This window comes from Anopheles coluzzii, chromosome 2 (assembly GCF_943734685.1).
Source record: "Anopheles coluzzii chromosome 2, AcolN3, whole genome shotgun sequence".
In the NCBI taxonomy this organism is placed as follows: Eukaryota; Metazoa; Arthropoda; class Insecta; order Diptera; family Culicidae; genus Anopheles; species Anopheles coluzzii.
The window spans coordinates 45584989-45609617 of record NC_064670.1 but is presented as its reverse complement, the minus strand read 5'-3'; the positions used below and the strand labels follow the sequence as shown (position 1 = coordinate 45609617).

The 24629-nt window shown below is 45.4% G+C and overlaps 1 protein-coding gene across 8 annotated transcripts in view; it reads right to left on the bottom strand.

Moving 5' to 3' along the window:
- Positions 1 to 21668, bottom strand: part of LOC120952996 (rho GTPase-activating protein 100F) — a 42406-nt gene extending 20738 nt beyond the window's left edge. For 2 of the 8 annotated variants that reach the window (XM_040372621.2, XM_040372623.2), the window contains exons 1-3: positions 21323 to 21667; positions 17500 to 18498; positions 231 to 524 (exon numbers count right to left, since the gene is read on the bottom strand). In XM_040372621.2, the coding sequence (XP_040228555.2) occupies positions 231 to 524; positions 17500 to 17586 (381 nt within the window). In that variant the 5' untranslated portion in view covers positions 17587 to 18498; positions 21323 to 21667. Of the gene's footprint in view, positions 1 to 230; positions 525 to 5740; positions 6896 to 17499; positions 18522 to 21016; positions 21287 to 21322 lie in introns of those variants that run through there. The other 6 variants (XM_040372624.2, XM_040372625.2, XM_049607680.1 and 3 more) reach the window with 5 other exon arrangements.
- Positions 21669 to 24629: the final 2961 nt, after the last annotated feature.

Here is a 24629-nt window from a genome sequence, read left to right as displayed (position 1 = left end):
ATCTTCTAAAATTTTGTAAAAACAAGACAAACTCACCGCTCCCCGTCCATTTTAACTTAGTTATGAATATTGAATTAAAAACAAAATTAGCTCAAATACGTAGGCAAACACCTTCCGGCTGAAACTTTGCCACTCTACAGCTACAAACTGGTAACGGACTCTTTTTCAACATTCCAACCAACCGGCCCGTGCAACCGTACCTTCATTCTAGCACCACCCCTTTTACCTACCTCCAAAGCGGCCGCCGTGCTCGGATCGTGGTCATTCTCCACCGCCTCAATCTGCCGGAAGATCTCCGAGCTGATGCCGGACACCTTCCGGAAGTCACCCTGTAGCAGGACGGGCTCCTTCGAGCCCTGCCGCTGCTGTTGCTGCTGCTGCTGATGGTGTCCCTGCAGGCCCTGTTGCTGGTGTTGCTGCTGCTGCTGCTGCTGCTGGAGAGCCTGCGCCTGGTGGGAAGGCATCGGACCCGGCGGTGCCCGCCCGGGGCTTGCAGTGAGGTCAGGCACAGATCTTCCATTTTCCTGCAAGAAGCGAAAACGAACACGAACACGAAAATGTTAAACATAGTACCAACAGTGTATAGTAGCAACGTAAAAAGGTAGGCCCGAGTTCTGATGATAAAATGTATACAAAGCATCTCCAACCAGCCCATTATTCTCTAAACCACCATTTCCCTCTTCCGCTCGTTGGTAGCCACTGGCGTACCGTGGGTGAGAGGAAATAAACCCTATCCATTTCTTCCCAGCACACCCAACCACCGACGAGCCTTCGGGGAAAATGACAGCGATGAAAAAAAAACACGGGCGGAAATCGCGAATGCTGTTGAAAATTCACACCGCTGCGTCGCACCGGTTCGCTCCCACTTTCCCCTTTAATGGAGCTTCCAGATAGCATCGAGACGAAGCGGCCCACTATGGAGAGCGCGCGCGATGAACACAATCGATGATTAATAATTCAACATCGCGTCACGCAAAAACATTTCACTGCTGCCAGTGCTGAGCTTGCAAGTGGTTTTCACCGGGGGCAGCGAGGCAACACAAAATGGTCGTTAATGCAACGCAGGCTGGAAAGGTTCGCTTTTGCCTTCCGACCATCCGTTACGAGGATGGATGGGGTCGCGCCACCCGTTACATGATCACCTTTTGCGCTCACTGACAGGCGAATGCCACTAAAAAGCAGATTGGCATGTTGCGAGAGGGGAGGTGGTGAGTTTGTTCCGATTTTATTTCCTTACTTTTTGCCTATCGCTTTCAACAGCTGGCTTGGGTCGGTGTCAAGCAACGGGAGGGTTGTGTGATGGAAGCCTCTTTGATTTTCTTTCTACGCTCAACGCTTTCTTCTGTTGAAACACGTTTACTTAAGAGTCTTCAGTATGCCTTTGCTGTGGTGCCTTCCGAGTTTTCTTTTCTTTCGCTCGGAGAAAAGTAATTTTGTATTATTCATTTTTCAATCACTGAATGTACCTTTTCCCTTTTGCCAGCTGAAAAGGTGCACTTTCGATGGAACAATGATGTACCGCCGGTTCCACGAAACCGATAAAACGCCGCAATAATTCCTAATTAAACCAATCAGGGGCGTAATTTTCGTTCGACGAATCATTCGATTGTGTTTTTACCCCGAAACCAACGCGGGAGTATATACGGGAAAGTTGCAGTTTAAACTTGAGCGCCCTACATGGTACGTGGTAGCACAAGGTATACTGCTCAAGGCACTCCACTTAGCGGCACTGGGAAGAGTCGTCCCGCTTATCGTCAGTCTCGCGCGCCTGGACTTGCACAAGCGGAAGCGACCCGCGGTCCGTGAAACCATTCCGTGACCTTTAACATCTGCCAACCCGGGTAGAGGAAAGCCGTCGCACGTCCCAGACCTGATGATGCGTGACGATTATCCAACCGGTTCGCGGCGCAAAGGCAGTTCGATTTGGGATCTTTCGTTGTATGCATCGAAAAACCATCTGCTAACGAGCCTAAACAAACATACCTCTCGACCGTACTTGCTCGCTCGGTATCGTATGAAATTAAATTTGCCCTTCCAGTCCTGGCGATGGACGTTGGCCACATCGTAACGAAAGCGCGTTCGCACCGAACGGCCGCCATGGAGCTTCCGTGATTTGAATTGCTAATTCGCTTAAACGTCCTCTAATTGGGATACTTTTCCGGATTCAATTACTATCTAATCTGCGCCGGCAAACATGCGGCCCCCGCGGTGTCGACGGACGCGGCCCACACGTCGTTCGAGAACGATAGGCGTCCAGCTGCGGTCAATGTTGGCGTGTTCGCGTGCTGCTATGGGAAGAATATGCTACCGGGATGGGCAAAAAGAGTACAACATAAGTTTTGTTTGATTTTTGGTCTGGAGGAACCGTATTGGGACGAGATTGGTTTTAGCTACGCACAACACTATTGGCATCATCGACACGCCGTGATGTCTTTACATGGTGGAAAGAGTGCCAAACCATAAAAGAACCTACCCGTTGTCAGCATGGGATGCAGAGTACATATTTAATGGACAGTTTTACAGTTCACACCCTAAACAAATGCTAAAAAATTCTAATAGAAACTTACAAAGAACGGCAGAGTTTCTTTGCTACTTGAGCCAACGATACTTTTATGTTGCATTGTGGTTTCATAATTTAGGCGAGTTACTAAATTGATAAATTGTATATTTAATTATGTTCAGTGCAAATAATTAGGAATTTAATCAAGTAAATGAAAAAAATGTTGACAGCACGTATAAAAATAACATCCGATGAAGCAATGACACGGGCCTTACACTACTTGTTCGACTTACGAAGCGATTGAATTAAAATTTGTTATATTGTGTAATTTTATTTTATTCCATTTTATGAAAACTTTTATCTCCCCGACAAGTGACAAGAGACTGAGCGAGCTTTTCTTGAGAGCTTTTTCCTTTTAAACTTAACTTTAAACGTCCATTTAAACCAGAGGTCTCCGAACTACGGCCCGCGAGGACTGGGTTACGGTTAAATTAAATATCTTTTTTTTCTAAATGCTTTTTTTACTTCTGAAAGACGAAAATAAAGATTCAACAAAGGAAAGCTGTAGAAATTTGGAATATTTCAGTAATATGTTCTTGTTGAAGCGAGATTTGAACTTCCACTCCACTAAAGGTAGCGTCAAAATGGCCCTCAACAACGTTGATTGTGAAGCAATGCGGCCCGCGAACTTCAAAGTTTGGGGACCCTTGATTTAAACCATCGATCGAACCATCGATGCTCCAATAATTCAAATTATTTACAACACGAATGCATAATAATACATTTATATTGTTTCCTTTATTATTACAATCATTGCTCCATTTAATCGGCCGGAAGACGTTTGGATTTAGCGCCTGGGTCAAACGTTTAGCGCAATAGGAGCAAAGAAATGCGATAGCAGGCTCTGACGTGGTTAAATGCAGTTTTCGAAAAATAAAACCAACAACCTTTTACTATTTAATCTGAACAATAATTCCATGGAAACATATTTCAATCACAAATAACTGATTGATAATAAACATTTTTATGTTAGTTTAAAGCTCATCCAACCCAACACGCAACATACCCTACATTAAGAGAACACACGCATACCGCACTTAAAGCACTCAAAGTGCCACGAACACACCTGACCTCCTATTAACTTCAATCTGTTCTATTCACACCTTCCAAAAGAAAAAGAGAAAAAAAGCAACCCATTACCCCCAAAGAACCCCATGACACAACGTTTTGAATCATTCAAAACCAATGTTGTCAAGCTTTTCCATTAGGCTTTATGCGTTGTCATGCAAGGTTTCACCGTGCTGCTGCATCTGACAGGATCGAGTGACTTCAAGCCAAACCGTTCGTCAAGTGCCAGCGGTGGAGAAAGTGTGTTGCTCCTACTTGAGATGTAATCTCCTCCCCCGCTGTAACATGTTTGAGCCCTAATTACTGTCAAACGAGCGACAGTTTTTGTTGCTGTGTTCGTTCAGCGCCCAACATGATGGAATTGTTATAATTGTTACAGAACTCAGGTGTACATAGATGTACCAAGGCAAAAGCTACAATTTCATTACTCTGGTTATAATAGAACCGTTGGTCCACCTTCCCATTAAAACCATGTTTAATATTTGTTGGCAATGCTTCAAAAGACCCTTCCACTTTTGAGGAATCCATTTCATTCCACTGTGTAATTAATTATTTATCATGGTTTAATATCGTCCCCTCGCAAGAAGCAGCTGTGCTTCTTCTGTGAATTCAAAACTTAATGTTTTGAACGGTCAAGTCATCCTTCCCAGAACAGAAGCAATTCTTTCGATGTTGCTAACGTAATGCCACCGAAACGATTCATTTCTAAGATGTTTAAAATTAAAAACAATTCACTCAAAAACTCTCAAATATTCTCAGCAGGCTCGCTGTTCCGAGTTATGAGTTTAGTTCTTGCAAAACACGCTTCCATTCGCTCCTCATGGCTCTAACCCAACCGTACTTGAATGGAAATACAAATGGGCTTTTTTTTTATTTCGATTTCAAACAAAATCCCTCCAACCATTGAGTGGAAAGTCATTTCACCTGTTCAGGGCGTCCATGACCAACGTCACTGATTTGTGTGCGGAGAGGGGTACATGGTAATTAGCGTTTAAAAAAATCCACCCACCCGTAACTGCAATCCATGTGTCTGTGTGAGTGTGTGTGTGTGAAGGATCGAGAATGCAAGCATTTGCATGTGCAGGATTGTAGTAAAAAAATAGCTCCCACAATTCGTGCGAAAAAAAAGAAACTGATGTGACTGTGTGAACCCGAGCCGATTGGAGCAGACTTGCATGTAGTGAAGCACGGCGGCAGGCAGCAGTGCTAGTGATAGTGGTGGTGTGAATGAAAATTCCACTGTTGAATAGAACCGTCATCGTCGTCGTCGCCGTCATCATTGCCGTCTCTGCGGACGGCACGAATACACGCAAGCGCGCTAGAGCGCTACTCGAATTTCCACACACGTTTTCCACACGCTCCAGCTAGCTCTCCTTCCCCTCCCTACACCCACCCATCGTCTCTACTTTGCAACGCACACGCTGATAAAAGGGAAAATTGCGCGCATAGTCACTCACTTGGCAGAATGTTCTTTGATAGTGAGCGAGGAGAGCCTCATACGCACAGGAGAGCGCTAGAAGGAGACTGAGTGAATGTGAAAGGACACTGAGCGAACAGCCATCACTGCACGCACACGTCTACACCGCCAGACACGGTTACCCTCCATTATAATTCTCGTCATGAGTTTCATTCTGAACGTGTCCTTTTCTGTCATTTTCATAGAGAGTGAGAGAGAGAGCGAGGACGAATGAGTTACAATATCAAAGGATACGAGAGAACCTCCTTACGAAACTGCAATGTATGAGATGACTGTGTGTGTGTGTAAGTGTGCGTGTCCGTAAGAAAGGCTGGACCGTTGCTGTTAACGGTTCGTGACTGTGTCACACACTGGCATAGTTTTTTTCCATGCTTCCACCCACAACTCTCGCCCCTTTTACACTTTTCCAACCCCTTACAAGGGAGAGCGCTCCCTTCGTTTTCGACACGTCAGCCTTGGAATAATGCAAGAAAATGAAGAAGAAGCAACACAAAAAAACCTCCGTGGGAATGAATAATGCATGGTGTGGGTTTCCATTTTTCCAGACACTTTTACGGACACGCAAACGGCTGTCCGAGCTAGCAGCGCTCGAAGGACGACAGCATCTTTGGAGCCGTAATTTTCCCAATCCTCACCTTGCTGCTCCGCGAGAAAAAGCATCCAGTGGTGGCACTATCGCACATTTATGCCCGCGAACACTCGCACGTCCCGTCGCCTCCGTTTCGGATTACAATTACACTCCACTTGCCGCTCCGTTTGAGCCGTTTCCGTTTGCTTGCTTGCTTGCCTACTACTCCAAAATATACTAGCGCGGTGCTAAATCCAGCTACTAGCAGCTACTACCACTACTACTGAGCAAATCGCTTGATATGTCGTTGATGGTTTTGGTTACTTCCTGTCGATTATTTGGCCCCCTCGGTTGCTTTAATTTTGCACTACTGTGCAACGATTGTTGCGCGCTACACTTATGCACACTCGCACTTATGCTCGCAGTGGACTGGATTACCACTTCGATTGCTGCCCCGTCTGGCAGGTGGGAACATTGGCGTGCATTACTCACGCACCAAACCTGCCACCGAATAAACAACAAAATGCACAACTGTTGGCACCACACGGGTCAATCGTTGGAAAAGAAACGCATGCACACTAGTACAACTTCACTCACAGACACGCGTAGTAATGTGTGCGCATAGAAGTAGGAATTTTCTTTGCCTGGTTGTTTTTTTTTGTTGGGAAATCTCAACCCTTTTGCACAGAGGAACGCGAACTGTTTTCTCTGCTTTCGCAGCACTGCAAATGGGTCACCTTCACCACGCGGTTAAGGAACTTTCGGTACGGCGGGATCGTCTTGCTGTGGTCCCGCTTGTTGGATATGAAAATTGTTGTACTTTATCAACACACAAGCACACACACACATTCACACACGGACGGACGTGACAGTTACTGACGGGATAGGGCCAGCCGTTGGCTTTGGGCGCTTGCAGAAAGGAATCAAACGAGTAAGCGAAACCCAATCACCCAGCAGAAATCCTCAGCCCAGCGGTTGAGTTTGTGCAACGCCGTCCCAAAAATGGCGCTCGCTCGCCCTCGGACTAGAACCTGACCGACCGACCGACAGTGAGTGGATGACACTGGCAGAGAAGGATATGTGTGTTCTCGGCACCACACGGCGCACCGAGCCTCACCCATACACGGACGCGATACGCGCAGAAGGATGTGTAGACGCAGAGCCTGGCGTCGTACCAGGGTACACGAAATATCGCGTGTATGCTTCATAACGAGCCGAAGCTCAAAGCACGACCATTTCGGTTACAGTAACACGACGGGTGTTTTTTTTACAATTTATCTTTCTCTCACTAATACTCTCTCTTTCGCACGAGCTCTCTGTTTCTCTCTCTTACACGTGGTTTTTATATGACTCACAAACACAGTAAATGCTCTACACTAACTGCTAGCTCGTATCTTACCAAGTAGCTCGGAGGACTCACGTAGGATGTGTGGGGACGACGAAAAAACGGTTGCACGAAAAGTTCTTGACTCTGCTGTCCATTGACACACACCAGCAAGCTGCACTATCACAATGAAAGTAACTCACGGCGCGTGTGGGTGTTGGTGAGAGCACGACGGAATGGCTCCCACTCACCGCCCTCCTCCCACGTAGTAATGGAGCTCGAGTATCCTTGGCGGCCGCGTGTGAGCACTTCAAAATGGAGTGTTGCGTGCGCTCGTCGCTGTGTGTGCGTGCGTTCACAGAATCTGGCCAGTGACATTCGCATGCAAAACTTGCAAACATTTTAACAGCCCCAAGCAAGTTCCCTCCCACCAGTCGATTGGCTACGATGCCGTGACGCTACGTTTGGAAAAATGTTAATACTAAAGAGTATTTCATTTGTCCTATCGTTCAAAGATCTTTCCTTTCAATGTTTGTCTAATATACCCACCCATGTCTGTGTGTGTGTCTGTGGAAATACCGCGCGTTGGCGTAATATTCAAAAACATCTTCTCATTTCGGCAGAAGGCGTTTCATACATCCAACACAACATTGATGGATTTAAATGTCATGAATGTTGGTGGGCGCATTACACTGTCAATACAACCCCCGGTGGACCTTCTTGTGGAGCTATTGTCTGTGGGTGTGGGAGTTAATGCCATCGTTTCATTCAACCGGTGCTGCAAACAATCGAATCAGAGATGTGCGTGGTGAAAGTGGCTGACAGCTTGGCACAGCGTTTAATCATCGAAAAAGCGTAGGCGCTTATTCATCACTGGCTCGTCTGCAGAAATGCCAAAGCTAGGATATGGTTCTATTGCATACCGCAAGGATTCCTTAAAAAACTGAAAACACTGAATGGCCACATGTTACTGAAATATCAGCTAGAGCCTTCCGCATTAGACGGGGGAATGTCAAACAAACGGACAACATCATATTTTAATTTTCAAATTTCAAAGCTATTCAAAATTCAATGCTTAAATGACAGTTTAAACGTATTACTGGAGAGTAGTTTTTTCGTCAAGAAACATGAAGAGCAGAAACATGAAGCTCTTCATGATAAAACTGAAAAGTGGTCCTTGCAATAATTGGTCATAACGGTATAGCAGGTCATAGCATTAACATGCTACCATATATTATATTAAGTTTAATTTGAGTTTCTACGGTTTTGTGTAAACAATGTCATCCAATATCCAATCCGTAGGTCATCCATCGGTATGTCATTCAGGTAGGCGCTACACTGCACTAAACAACAACAAACCAAGGACACCAACCATCAATCAGCATTGGCGTGTCGAGCAACATTTATGTACGTTCTGTATGTTTGCATCGTCCGTGCCCCGTACTTGGTACGCTAATCGAAAGCAAATTACAAGCACTCCGGTTAATGGCATTATCGTGCCCTCATCTTCACTGTCATGTTTCGTGTTTTCTTTTTTCTTTTCCTTTCTTTCTCCTACACTGCCGCTGCCACTTTGCCTGACCTTCGCCCGATAAATCTTTCTCCCTCGGCGTACCCCTTTTCACGGGCGGCTAATTGACCGCCATCAATCAGATCCTTGGGCGGCCGATGCCGCTGCAGAGGAAATTATGCATTAACCATTAATGATCGCTGTGCGTGTCCGTGTCCGTGCGTGGGGCTCGGCAAACACACGCGGCAGCAAGAAGGCAGCAAGGAAAGCATCCCTCTGCGTCGAACACAAAACAATCCAGCAGAAAGACGGAACAGAATGTTTTTATCACCCACCCCCTCACTTACTCTCTACCCCGCGCTAATTAGTCGCTGATTATCAGTCATAAATTTTCGACCCAGCAGCGAGCGTGGCTTTGTTTCCGGGGTTCATAAACACTATCCCTATTGTGGGCTTTTGATTTTTGCTTCTCTCTGCACTCAAACCGTACAGTGCGCGTCTTACGCAATGTGTGTGTGTGTGTGTGTGTCGCTGTGACTGTTTTGTATGTTGTGCTGAAAAATGCCCCTAAGTGCTTCAAGCGGCTGCAGATGCACCAAGTGCAGCTGAGCGCTTAGTTTGTGTGCTTTTCCTGATGGTCTTTTTGCTGACGCGCTGGTATTGGTGACGCTCATCTCGGGTGTCGATGAACGAGCGAAACGATATCTTGGCTGGCCTATTTCCACCATCTACCTTCTTACGACACAACAATAACAGCGACAACAACAATGAAAAGACTACCTGCCAATCGAGCAAAATGAGGAAACGGAGCAGCTGGCAAGAGCAAGAGGGCGATATCAAGTGACTCCGACTCGTACACGTACACACCTACCCACGGACATTAAATCCCATTCGACCTCTTTCGCTATCAATTGCGGTACGGTAGCACCAGGTATTGCTGTTCCCCATTCGACCATTCCTCTTTAGCCGATTCGTTAGTGTTCGTTTGCCCGATTTCCAATGGCCGCGGTGGACACGTGAATGTATGTAGCCGAAAAAAAATAAAGCGTTCCCCCTCCCTGAACCGAAACTGAGCGAAGCAGCCATTCGGTAATGATTATTGACCTGAGCCCTGTTGTACCGTTTTGTTGTGCCATCCGTCCCTTGCTCCCCTTTGCCCGCCCGCCACCTTAATTGTCCTTACGACTCGCGAAGGACATTGGACGTTTCGAGACGCTCGATTCTCCTCGATTGGGACCATCCATGGGGCAGATACACATACGAGTAAGCGTTTAGTTGTGTGCGTGTGTTTGTGTGGGTATGAGTGGGTGGCTGCGTTAGTATTTGCGTAAAACAGCGAACCGAGCAAAAGCGAGAACCATTCAATGCGACCAAAGGATAGAGCGAGAGAGAGACAGAGAGGGAGAAAGAAAGATAGAGAGAGAGCGGGACCAATGAGAAATATCGATTAACGTCGCATCCGCACAAATGGAGCAAGACGGCCCTGCTGATGGAACAAGCTGCGTTGGCTCGGTTTCTCTTGGGTCTGAGATTTGTGCTTTTAGTGGCTTGTAATCGCAGCAAGTTGGGAGCTAATTACCAATAAAGGAAAAATCTCACTGCTCGGCTCTTGTTAAACATTACACTACAAACAAAAAAACAAAACGTTAAAACCAAAATTGAAGCAAGCAAGATTCCTCTCAAGCAATGGCAATTTTCCTAAGCACCAAACTGCCACTGCAATAGCAGCTGCAAATCATCATCCTATGGCATCTCCATCGTGGCATCTTCTGTTGCAATTCCGACGGCCACTCTAACTATGCTTGTCAAAAAAAAACACACACACACCCACAAGAAAAAGCGAGAGAGGATTTATCACACTTGTATCGAGAGCGAACAGACACACTCTGGTCCGCGTAATAGCTGCTACGGATTTTGAACGACCACACAAGCAAGCGAGTGGATATGTAACCGTGCATGCGTGTGTGTGTGTGTGACGGGATGAACAGGACAAATTGGGGAATGGCTAGTGGATGAAAGGAGCGGTTGGGGAAAGCAGCCCAAACGGGGGAAAGGGGAATGCTCGGTTGTACTACGTGCGATACAGAATACTATGAAAAGTACGCTGCAGTCTACAACAAACGAGCGAACGAACGAGGATGGCAAATGGAGGGTGGCGCATAAAGGGATGCAGGAGTAGTGCATGGGGCAGAAAGGCTCGTTTGACTGTGCAGTGCACACTGTGCCAACCCGTGTGTAGTGCGCTGCATCCCGCCCGTCACGATGCTAGGGAGTGTGCGCGGGAGACAATTCATTTGTGGGCGAGAGACGGAAACTGCATTGAATTCTCATATTCTACGTACGATGCTGCTGAAGCATAAAGAGCATGGCCGAAATATTCTTCTTGCTCGAGACAATCACATTCCCACACATACACTGTGGATTGGGAGCGGGGTGGGAAAGGCCCGAGCGACGAGGGATGTTTCATTGCAGTGCCGATGTAATAATGCACCCCTTTTTTCCGAGAAAATGCCACACAATCATCGATACCACTTGTACATATTACAGTGCGTAGTAGTGGGTTTGAACGCCCACAATGGTAGTACGATTAACGATATACGACGGCAGACCGTTTGGTCCCGATTTCGGACCGCTGCAATGAGTGTCAATCGATTTCGATGCGAGAGTGGCTTTTATTGCATTTTTTGTATATGCTCAATCCCATCCCTTCCGTTTCATTCAACCACGGAGGTGCTGACACTAGTGAGCGTAGCACAGAGACAGTTGGGAATGAAATTCCAGTGCATTTGTCATTTCGTGCCCTAATCTGAACAGACATTCTTTGCGTCATTCCAGCACGTTCGAAAGCGATCTCGGTATGTTTAACACAATTGCTTGGTGACGTTTGCTTGGCTAATTCGGTGTGGTTTGTATGGCTGCGGGCTGCTTGATTTGCTATTTTGCAAACGATACGCTGATTTTTAAAGCTATGCTTTAAATATTGCGGCAACTTCACCCTTAGTCATTGTAGTCTAACATACTTTCCCTTCAATTGGATTCCAATTGAGTTCAACTCAGCAAAGGGTTTCTTGTTATTTATTATTAAGTTCAATGACTAACTGCACGAACATCTAGCTGCAGGCCATCTACATGAGTTTCCGGGTTTAGACAATTTGAAACCCCAAAAAATCATTATGTCTAAGAGTTTTATTTTAGGTCTATAATTTCAAAGTTATTCTATTTCCTGCGCTCCAAATTACATTACACTCCCAAAACAGTAACATAAAAAACTGAAAAAATAACACACACATCCTTCTGTGCAGTTTTTGCCATCTAAAAATGTTCAACCCCGCACACGAGCCGGTCAAAGTTGGTTTTGCTCTTAATCAGTCGACGCAGCTTCAAATGCAAGCGGAAATTGATTTTTGCTTCACATACTACCACTACTTTACGAGGGGTTGAACGAGAACGGAAGCTGCGTTAATGTTTGGGTGTGTGCAAAATGTTACATCAAATATTCTAAACTATCTTCCTTATTGCTTTACACACTGTTTACCCCCTGGGGCATAATTTCTTGCACATACATCTGGATCGGAAATTATTTTTCATTTTCTTTTATTCCATTTTGCACACAACCATCGGTGCTCATCGCACACAGTTGGTATCGAGAACTGTCTGACAACCGAGCACTTAGCAAGGCAAGCAAATTGATTCGACCTTGATTAAAATATCATAGCAAACGATTGAATTGGGGCTGGTGTAAAGCAACCAGTCTGATCCTTTTCGCTTAGCAAACCGTTTCCAGCTCTTAGGATGAGCAGCAGAACAGATGCATGCTCGATTATGCAAGCTCCACTGGCATGTAGGTGCTTTCAAGTGCCTAAAGCTAAAGAAAAGCCGGCAGAATTCTTCTTCAACAATTTATTTGTGTGCTTAACTATTTCTTGCAGTCTTTGCATTTGTCAAAATTGTTTTTACTATTTCCATAGCATTTCACAGGCATCAAGATGCCTTTTTTAATGTTCATTTATTTCTCCACGTACGATTGGCACCAAGCTTGAACCGTTAACGCCACTTATGGCTCTCGTCATTTTAATTACTTTTTCATCGTCGCACTCAAAAAGGCCATTGCGGAGCGCAGGCACCCAAATCACATCGCTCTGAAACGTTTAAAACCGTTCTCGACGTCTTCTTCTTTTTCTTCTCGCTTCATTCTCACTTCGAACAGCGACCGTTCTGGGCACGACGGATCTATCCGCCTACCGCAGTGAAATGCCGGACGGCATCGATCACTTCACAACGTAACGGCCTCCACCAGCCGTCGCACACAGGCCATCCGACCGTCCTGGCAGTCCATTACCGAACGATTATTATCATCATCATCATCATTGTATTATTGTTATTAGTATTATTACCATGTGCTCAGTTGAAACAGAAAAGCTGTCGGGCAGCTTTCACTCACCCCCGGGTTCATGATATTGAGCGTTGGACATGACTTGAATGTTCGCGGAGGAATTTTCGAACCTTCTTCCGTGTTCTGCTTCAGTAGGTAGGAAAGTGCACAAGACAAGATGGCCGAGAGTTTTGCGTCAAAGGAGAAAGAATCCTTTCCAATACTGGACCAGGCGCGAGCGAAAGCATGCGAAACATGCCACTCCGTTGCTGCACACGCCCGCGCGCGATCACGATATTCCCGTGAACCGTTCGAGCATTCCCGGTACCGAACGAGTGATGGAAAATTTATGGTAATAAAATCGACGTTTAATCCCCGATGACATAACATACTTTTACACTTTCGCAATTTTCCTATTGGAAAGAGAATGCCTCGCCACAGTGGGCTCAGGTTTACGGACAAGTTCCATTTAATTCAGTTGGCTCGTTTTTTGCATCGTTTTTTTGTGTTGGTAGTTAGCATGGATGAAAGCAAGCGTTAAATTTATTTGTTAAAAGTATCGATGCTCTACGAAAAGATGGCATTTTAGGTTATCAATCAAATATATATTTATATAGATTATTCGTAACTGACATAGGATTTTCTCACTAATAATCTGATAGTTACATAAAACTGCTGCCTCTTGATAGGTTACTCATGCATCACTGAAACTCTTCAAGATGAAACTGATTATTTGTGATGGTGGGTCAGTATGGTAGACCTCCATTTCCTGCCGTGTTCACCGTCGCTCGTCCGTAGCCGACCAGGCGTCTCCATTTTATTGAGCACCGCGATCAACGGGTACAGTCTGTACTGTTGTCCAGCGGTTGTAACACTGTTGGCCCAGCGCAGTGGGAACAGACGACCACAAGTAGAGTGAAATCACAAAGATCGATGTCTCATAATGCTACTCCGAAACATAATTCACACAGTTCGCTGGCCGAGGAGAACGAACGTTGCCGCTTTGGTCCTTCGGGCCAGGATCCAATTTCGCACACAAATACAAACACACACACACACGCACACACATAAAAGTGTTAAACGAGGCGATATAACGATCGCATCCGTACGAAGCACCCACCCACCCTCAAGCCATGGCACAATACCGCACACACGACCGAGCGAACGTAAGGAGAAATATGGGTGTCGTTCAATTCGTTGTTTATCCATATAAATTATGTTTTCCCAGTGGCCCAGCTATGCCACCGCACCGGGATCCTTTCTGTGCCATCTTGGCCCATTGTCCCACTTTTTGTGTGTCTCGTCTCTCCTCTCCACCGCTTTTGTGCCGTTTCGTTTTTAGTGTCATTTTATTCTCGCGCTGCTCGACGCTCGTTCAATGGCAGACGGGACGGGAGCCAGTGCCAGTGCTGTCGCTGGTATTGTTCCGTAAGACTTTAGAGCGCTTATCATGCTGTACGCTGGTGCCGAACGCTATGGGAAGCACTTCGCTTGCAAAATCTTTAGCAGCCCATAACATCCGTAAGCATGCATAGAGGTGAAAGCATCCGTGAGGACAAAGCACAACTAGAGCGAAAGTCCTGCGATAGAGACATGCTTTGCCAGAATGCAGTAAAGATATGTTATAATAAATCGAACAATTGATGCTTGGTTTAAAATTTTACTGCTCAGTGTTGCGTCTTGAAAGTCCTATACTTAGAAATCATGATCAGTTGGAAGACTTTTACCTTTTTCGTATGTCAAAAAGCTATCACAAAAAAACTATTCAAAACTTATGATAACTAGCATTATTGGAATAATAATACGCATGAAATTATAGATGTATACAAACTTTCAGCAAATATTTCTTATAACAGTATTTTTGTTTGATGCCTCACATAACTGCACAGTTTTTGTAAACAATGGTCCCGAGGTATAGTCATCAACTCGCCCGACTTACAATGATACCCGTCGTGGTTTCAAGCCTTGTGCGGATCATTCAGTTATTGGTACTTATTTTGTATGTAATTCTTGTACAGGTCATTCATTAGGAACACGTAGATCGTCAAAAAGAAGAACAAACCTTCAATATCATTTCAAAAGACTTTTTTTATTTAAATTACTACTATTCTGTATAGTTATGAAATGTAATATTGTTTAATTCTCGGCCTACAGTTGTTGACAAAAGGTATATTTTTAAAATTCCCTATTCAAATATAGAATAAGCTCAACATAAGGTATATTTTGCTCTGCAAACCCAATTATTAAACAAAATGTGCTAAGATTTGTGCTATGTGCTATTAAACAAAAGTGCCATGTTGTACGAATGGAAACGGACGACCCAGCCCGTAAAGTCTTTTTAGGCCGTCCACAAGGACAGAGGAGGCGTGGTAGGCCCAAATTGAGGTGGCAAGATGGCGTGGAGGCGTCCGCCATTAAAGCCGGGATAACGGATTGGCAGACGAAGGCGCGAGACCGTGAGCGGTTTCGGACACTCCTGAGGCAGGCCAAGACCGCAAAGCGGTTGAAGCGCCGGATAAGTAAGTAAGTAAGCTAAGATTTATGGGTGCCAAAACGGCATTTCCATCTTAAGGCACCACTTAAGACCAACTCAAAACAATAGATGAGGAATCCAAAATGACATGCAGTACTCGTTCCAAAAAGCAAACACATTTTAAACCTGTATTGCCCAATTTGTTGTTAAGCGTTAAAAAAGCTATAGAACATGTTCCTCCCAAATATTCAACATTGAACCGCGGTCGCGTTTGACAGATAGAAGTAAAGAAGCAATTAAACTGTTGATATAAAAGACAGAAGTAATGCGAAGTGACAACAGAAAATCATGTTTTACTTATTTTTCATCGATTTTTTCTGAATCACGTGTTGGGATTAAAAAGCATAAAATATTAAGGGCCGTGATTAGACGCGCAGTGCATGCTTAAAAATAAGCTGAAAAAATCTGCATGCAAAATAAAATAAATTAAGTATATTAAATTAAAGTAATTAAATTAAGTTTGATAAACAGGATGAACAAAAGACCTGGACTGCTCCTAGATTGGACTGGTAACGGGTTTTTGTTTTTTTAAACTTCCTTCTGACCACATGTCACCTTCATTCCTGAGCACGGATGAAATAGCACGGATAAATAGCCATCTAGGTGAAAGTTACCGGCAAGCTTACTACTACCCCTCAATTTAAAAGGCGTTCTACTGTAGTACCCTAACTATTTTATTTGCAGCAGTGGTTTTTAATCTTTTTATATTTTTTTCTCCCATGTAAAATGCAAGTATAATTACAATCCCCACTCACAAGTTCATGAGCGGGGAGAGGAAGGTAACAGGGGAAGGTTGAGCGTGGCAACGTGGTATTTAGCCAAATTTTCAACAATCTTCCATGAAAAAGTCAGCAATTCCCCACCGGTTGAAAACCTCTGCTTTACAGTGAAACGTAAAATTAATATCATGAGTTAAGCATCTACAATCTAAATATGTTTCTGATCTTCTTAAACACTTCTGCCATACGACCCAACTATGCTATGGTTATTTTAACCCTTCGACAGCCTCGTGGATTGTAGAAATGAATGATACAATATTGAAATAATGACAAATGTAAATATAGGAAGCTAAATACAGACCAATCGGCAAGCCACTGATTTACACGGAAAAATAAAGTGATAACTATTTCATCAGCATTGTTTTATCTCCTCTCTCACCTCCCCATACGACGAATCGAGAAAAACAGATAACAATAAAACAGCCCGAGTCTCACTCCAACATACCATTGAATGGATTAGTAACACTTATTTTTCCTGCTTTTCGTGTCACTTGTTACTTAAATTTTCATTGAATTTTCATTCTTCCTCTTCTTCTTCTTTTCGCTTAACAACCGAAGTCAAGGCCTGCCTGTACCACTTGCGGGGCTGGCTTTCAGTAACTAATTGATTTCCCCCCATAGCAGGATAGCAGTCCTACGTACAGTGGCGGATTAAGGGTATGGGGGGCCCTAGGCGGAAAGACGAGTTGAGGCCCCCTGTAAATGTAAAATAGGGGGGGGGGGTAGCGGCAGTAAACTTGAAATGCCGGCGGGGACCCTTACGATCATCAGTCACAGGCTCTAAAATTTTTACTGTCGGGGGGGGGGGGGGGGGTGGGGGGGGGGTATAAAAGATTCGCCAGCCTCGGGGCCCCAACGGCCATCCTTCCAGGGCCCCTTGTCGCTAGTACTCTGCCCATACGGCATACTATAGAATGACAATCTAAGGGGCCCCTAAATTAGCGGGGCCCCAGGCGACCGCCTAGTCCGCCTACCGTTAGATCCGCCACTGCCTACGTATGGCGGCACGGTCCATTTGCGACTTGAGTCCATGGCGGACATGTTGTTAAGTCGTTCGAGTTGACGACTGTACCACGAGACCGGCTTATTGTATTGTTGAGTTACTGAATTTCCATACAATGTTTTAAATCAATTAATTATGAATGTTTTCCAGTGGTACTGATAGTACCATCAAATGATAATGTGCTTGCAAACACTGTAGTATGTAACTGCTAACACAGTACATTTTTTGATGAAATTCATTTGACCCAACTCGGAAACCTTAAAGTATGCGAAATTATGCGAACACTTCCCAAACCCGGTACTCACCTTTCTTCGGCCACAACAAAGCATTCTTCGCGTCCGCGAATGTCCGGTAGCAGTCGTTTTCAGCCGTGCGAACTTCCGCCACTGCATTAGTCTACGTCGGGCGCGTGAAACGACGACTAGCTTCGGGCTGTGGCTGTTGGCAGCGCTGTTCCGGCCGTGCTATGAGGCGCAACCGGCACGAACCCGCGTCCGCCGTAGTGCAAGGAATCCCTGCCCGACAACACCGCCAACCGCCGCAACGAAGCCCCGTCCCCCAGCACCCCCGCTACAACCAAGCGCGCCGCCGCCGCCGCCTCCTCCCCCTACTTGCACACCGGCCGAACGTCGGCGAACTGACGAGGTGCCCGGCCCCGAATACTGCTGCTGCTGCTGCTGCTGCTGAAGCTGTTGCTGGTGCAACCGTACCACTTCCTCGATCGAATCCTCGTCCTCCTGTTGCTGGTGTTGCCGCAGCTGTTGCCGCAGCTGCTGCGACGACCTAGAGCGGTCCTCGCTACTACGCTCACTACTACCACGGTACCACTCTTCGTGCTCCTGCTGCTGCTGCTGCTGCTGCCACTCCTGCTCGTACGGCTCCTGAAGTCTCTGGTTGTAACGAACGTGACTCATTGACGACTGATTCGATTGCGCACACACCGGATGGTCGTGGGACGTCGGGCGTCACGAGCGACGCCGGCTACAGCTACCAACGCACCGGCAAGCTTACCACCACCGCTCAACACAACCGCACCCGGCTGACACGACCGACGTGACTGATGCTGCTGCGCACACTTCTGCACTCGGCACGGGTCCCTCCTCATTCTGAGCTGCGTGGATCTCCGGTACATTGCGTGCCGCCACTGCCCAGCTGCACACTGTGCCCACACATCACACCCACGAGCCAATGCTCCCTTGCACTGCACACACACTAGCACCAGTACCACTAGCTCGAATATCAGTCACTCGCGTTTTCCACTATTTTTCTATTCTGTGAGCGTCTTCAGACGACGAACCTCCCTGCTGTGATTGAAATTGAAGGCACGCTGCTCGTTAGTGAGGGTTAATTATTTAATTCAATTGTGGTATTTTAGGCCAAGCTCGAGCGTTAGTGCCTTAGTGTCTTTGAAGAAGTGTCTTTGGGCGTCCCACAGGAACATCTCGCAAGACCATCGAGACGATAATCAAGCAAACGATTTAATTAATAGAATTGGAAATTGGACAAATTAGTAGTTCATCGATACGGAGCAGCAATTATCATCAAGCGAACGTACAAACTTTGATGAACACTTCTATAGCGCTCTCTGCAAGTAGGATCTTCCCCACAAGGACATACACAACCCGTACCAGTAGGTAATGATGTCACAACTTGCCCCCACATCCGATGGTTGGCTATTTTTAAGCTACCATGCGAGACAGAAAAAATAGAACGCTAAAGATATACTATTCCTCCTCTGCTTTCTGCCTGACTATCAACGGCCTGCCATGCTTCCAGCGCTCATATCAGCCTAGAAAGGTATCAAGAACGGAACAAAAACAACATGACACAAACCATAACACATCTGGCCATTCAATTTCCAGTTCCCTGAAAGTAATTGCAAGAAAGAATACATCCTAGCCCTGGCTCTAGCCTTCCAGCTGAGCTGAGGCGCGGCTTTTGTTGGTTTTCGCCTGTTTTGTTTGTTGCTGTGCTGGTTGAAGCAGCTTCGAAAAACGAATGAGGAAACAATAGTTCTTTGCTGTTGTTACTTCAAGTAATTGGCAAATACAAACAGCCCACTGCTCGCGCTCCTGTGAATCGTTATAGCGGGAGGACATTCTTCCGGAGACACCTGCATGTGTCAAGCAAATGTATGCTTTTCGTTACCTACGTAAAGAACCAATCTTCCTTTCTCTTGTGCATGTGCAGGTGTACACGGCTGGTGGCCTACATCGCAGGGCTACATAATCTCTCAGTGCCGTTGTCAAAGGTAGTGCAATGGCGACCCTTCCCTATCTACTTCCGGTTTGTCTTCCCTTGTACGTTCTACATTGGCAGTGCATCTCAGCAACACCCCAACATGCGCGCAGGCACAAACACATGTACACACACAGCGACAGTAGACAAGCAGGGCACGTGACTCCATTCCAAGGGAGATTGGAGCAAGCCTTTTTTTCTACCACCTCCCTCCCCCACAGTCAGCCAGTGCAGAATCTTGCTCGTGTAAAGTGGATGAGGTTTTTCACTCGTTTTTCCAACGCCTCATTCTGGCCTTCCTGTTTCGTTCGTATCGTTCGCACTGGCCTTTCTCTCCGTGCTTTTGCTCTTCCTCCCACTCTTTCTCGGTGGCCAAATTTCTCTCGACTTTGCCGCTTTGGGAGAGAGCGTCTTTTTTCCTGCCCTTTCTGCCCTGCTCGCCCGAAGCGTTTCTTATCAGAAGTTGTTCCTTCTTGGGTTACGGGTTGCGTGCATGCGCGCCGTAAAATTCATCCACTTCCCGACGCCTACTAACACACTCACGCGTTAGTACAGAGAGCAGCAAAGTAGAAAGAGAGAGAGAGAGAGAGAGAGAGTGTGAGAGAGAGAGATAGCGAACGTGAAAGAGAGGGAGGAAAACTAGGCCCTCGCTAGATACAGACACATGCTATGGCCACACCGTCAACGACCTCACTCGGGCTTTCGGTGCTGGTGCAGCTTTACTCCCGCACGGGTTTTGTAGGCTTATGAAAATCGTCCCAACTTTTAGGCTTTACGTGAATGAGATAGTGCCTGCTCGCTGTTCGCCATATGCTCTCGTGTTACTATGTGTGTGATTACCGTGCGTTTATGTGTGTGGTGAGTGCGTACATGTACGCCCGTACGCCACTGGCAGATAGCGTTTTGGGAGAGAGAGCAACACACCGGAATCGAAGTGGAAGGAACCTGCCTGCGATCGATATTTCACTGCTGCTGTCCCCAACACGGCTGCCCCTGCCCCAACTCAGCAATTTTGCCACCCATCTCAATGCCTTGGACACGGGAGGAGGGGAGATTTTCCGTGGAATTTTTTGCCCACCAGCGCAAGCCTAATCGCCGTAAAACCTTACTGCTTCCATGAACTTGTTTTCCGTGTGGAATGTAATAATTTAGCATTTTTCATCCACTTTTCATCACTTGCCACAGTCAACTGCAAATGCGCGCACACTGATGCATGCACACAGCAGCACACACACAAACGTGCACCAACGCATCACAATTTGAAGAAATCCGGGTCGCCACCTTCTACAATCAACGCAGAAGCAAACGCAATGGCCCTATCCGCTGGTACGCTGGAACAGATGGGGGGAATGAATTGGTGTAGCGAATCACTCCGCAACACATAATTCTGGCCAGCTGCGAGCAGAGAAGCGAACTGTACGGATTCTTCCAAAAAATCACTAAAATTCCGAGTACACGCATACACACATGCACACCAAAACACACCCACTACACTAACACAATCACCCGGAGAAGGAAGCTTAATAGTTCAACTTTTACTTGTACATAACATTTTCTGCACACGGCAACACGGCGTATTCGTACCATTTCCGGGGCTTTCTTTTTTTCCAGTTCTGCATAATTCTTGTTCACACACACACGAGCCGCACTTGCCCCTCACACTCCCTCGCTAGCGGCACTCCCCTTCACACACGACACTAGATGATCGCAGAGACGCCACCACAGCCTACTTAGGACGCCACCGCAGCAGCAGTGGCAGTAGTTTTCCTTTCCGTTGCCCTTTGCGCCCTCCCCACAATCACTTCACTCACACACTCCAGCCAAGGATCTTGCCCGAGGTTGCACCAAAAGGGGTCCGTTTAAATTTTGCACCATCTTACTTTCCATTACCTGGGTGTTTTGCTGTGTTTTGCCCTATTTTGGCGAATGCACACCCCACACCGGAGAAAAACGGAAACTTTGTTTCCAGGGTAAAACTTTGCCCAGTGGCCAGGAATTCGGGTGCTGCTGGGAGGGAAAGAAAACGCCACTACCGTTAGTGGTTATAAATGTATATAACCGGAGCGTGAGAGCGCTCCTAGCGGCGGTGACCGAATGCGAAACCGTGCGGCTGGTGAAAATTCACTCGGCCCTTCGCCGAGCTGTTTTGTTAGTTCGCTGCTCTATTTCGTCGGCTGATGGCTTTCTTCGCGCATTACTCTCACGCTCACCGTTAAGGACCACCGTACCACCACGTCCGGCCACTTTCCTGCTTCGTTAATCCCGCTTCCCCCTAGCAAAGGGGACAAATGGGGCGCACGGCATTCAGTGGAACAGGGTGGACGGCGGAGGACATCCCCTGTTAAACGATACACACATTTAAAGGGACATTTCGATAGGATTTTCCCATCCCTCTCTATCTCTCTCTCTCTCTGTTTCGGCAGCTTTCTGAGTTTTCCGCTCTCGGTTCGCTTTCGTTGCGTTCGTTTGAGGCATGAAAGAGAGCATTTTTCCCTTCGTTTGACTCTCTTGCAAGATTTATGCTCTATGCTAGCTCTCTCTCTCTCTTTCTCTTTCTCTTTTTTCATATTCTTCCCGTTCTGTCTCACGCATTCATGCTTGCTTTAGTTGTTTGTGGCCGAGTTGGTTATGTTTTATGTGTAGCTATGCTGTGCTCACACAAGTTTTTCACACAAATTATTTGATCATCACGGCTCTCCTCGTAAATGATGACAATCCAGAGGTGAATTTCTACGCTGCTGCTACTGAGCGAATGCTCCAGTCCTTCGTTATGCTTTGATTTCATTCGAACAATTGCTAGCACTATAAAAAAAAACCAAATTACCATTAAAATCGCAGTACACATACACACAAGCACAGAGCTAGCGCACATAAAGCCTTTGCATAAATTGACACCTTCAACGATCGGTGTGTGTACCTTTCCGTTTTGAATTCCTTTCGCGTCACATCGATGAGGAGCTTGATTTTTTTTCTATACGCACCATTTCTTCCCACCTTTTCCTCCTTTAACGGCAAAGAGCCGCCCAGCAGGAGTCCATCAACCGTAATATTTTTTCATAAAGCCTCGTCCTTCATTCTTCAACTTTCTTCTAGCGCATGGAATAATCCGAACAAGCAAAAAAAAAAGATGCCTTCAACAGAACCGTCCATCCGCGCTGGTCCCTGATGCGTAGGATTCATTTGATGTGTCTTGCTGAGTGCTTCACCGCTGGTCGGAATCAAAAAAGCAAGAGGCAGCCGGTAGCTGACCAAAAAATCTAATAAATCCCTCCGAGACCGGTAACAACACCCAGCGATGCGTCCCGGACCTTCACACTTCGTCCGCTGCCACAACGGTACGGACTGGTGTGATGTTGAAAAATATGCTTTTTTTGGTAGCGAATTTTATTTTGCCCCAATCGTGCCCTCCTTGATTCAAATTCCTTTTGTACAACATTTCGACCGTCGTCCCAGCTTCCCTTTCATCCGTGTGATCCGACATAATTTCTTTTGAAAGTAAACAAAACTACCAACATTTTCTTCTCCCGGTCCGATTTTTCGGTCCTTTGCTGCTACGGCTGCGTGTGGGTAACCATGGCCTACCATGCTTTTCCCCACTTCTTGGGCGTTTTTTGCTTGCGTAGGGACAACACTGCACGCAGAAGGATTTGCCGTGCCACAATCATACCTGCTCGGAAAATGAGTGCGCGAGTGAGCGGGATCGCACGAGTATGGAAGATGAAGAGAAAGAAAAGATTATCAAAAAATCTGTGTAAAAGAGATAGCTAGGGACAAATCCGTCCAAACATCCACCACTCCAACCCACTTAATCTCCCCCCAGAGATGATGTTCTAAAGGCGATAGTTTTGTAAGTCGCTGTGAGTAATGCTTTCTTTCTCTGCCCTTCGGTAGCAGACGGTTTTCCTCGTAATGGTTGTGGATGATAAAAAGTAGAACATAAATGTTCTGCATGCTTGAAAAACAATCTTTTCGGATTGGAAATTATTTCCATACAATCGTGTTTTTGGGGTACACATTTTTCGTTTTTTTTTCACTAATGTATGTTTTGTTTGTTTGTTTGTTTGTTTTTTCATTATTATGAAAACCCATATCCTAATATAGTCCAGGGCCAGTCTCGTGGTACAGTCGTCAACTGGTACGACTTAACAACATGCCCGTCATGGGTTCAAGCCCCGAATGAACCATGCTACCCGTAGGCAGGACTGACTATCCCGCGTGGTATTAAATAAAGTCTCGAAAATCTGTATAGGCTGGCATGTCCGCGTAGGACGTTATGCCAAATAGAAGAAGAAGAAGAAGAAGAAGAAGAAGAAGAAGAAGAAGAAGAAGAAAAAGAAAAAGAAGCAGAAGAAGAAGAAGAAGAAGAAGAAGAAGAAGAAGAAGAAGAAGAAGAAGAAGAAGAAGAAGAAGAAGAAGAAGAAGAAGAAGAAGAAGAAGAAGAAGAAGAAGAAGAAGACGAAGAAGAAGAAGAAGAAAAAGAAGAAGATGAAGAACTCTTTGCATTGAACTGTCTGCCATCTACTGACAACCAACGAAAAAGATTGCCAACTAAAAAGATGCATCAATTACTGCTTATACAGGATTGGTATTCAAAATAACAACGGATCGCTCATGAATCCTTCGCAAAAGTTCTACTTCTATTCTAAGAAAAAAAAACACTTTTTAAATATTGAGTTTTTGAGCAGTTATGGTCCGAAAATGCTAGTTTATGCAGGAATTATAATTTATCCTTAGCTAGTCATATTACATAGTCATATAAATTATCCTTAGCTAGTCATATTTATGTTTGCCAATTATTACATTTCAAATTTTGCAAATTCAGTTTACTAACCTTCAACTCTATAAAGTTTTTAAATATATTTTTAAAAGAAATCAAACGTTAAATACGTATTTTCATGCCTATAATGTTGTACTTTTTCCTCATATTCTTTCGTATAACAATTATAATATTCATTACGAACAGAGAAAAGTGTTGCTGAATTATCAATTTTCATCACATCACTAATAATCACATGAAAAAGGTACTAATAATTTATTTTATATAAGACAGCACTGAAGATTTTTTCGAAAAAAACAAGTTTTCTGACATAAATAAAAAAATAAAATAGTAGATGAGACTTCAAAAAAATAATTTTGCAATACAATGAATATTGAAGTTTTAATATGAAAAACTATTTACCTATCAAAATTATTGGAA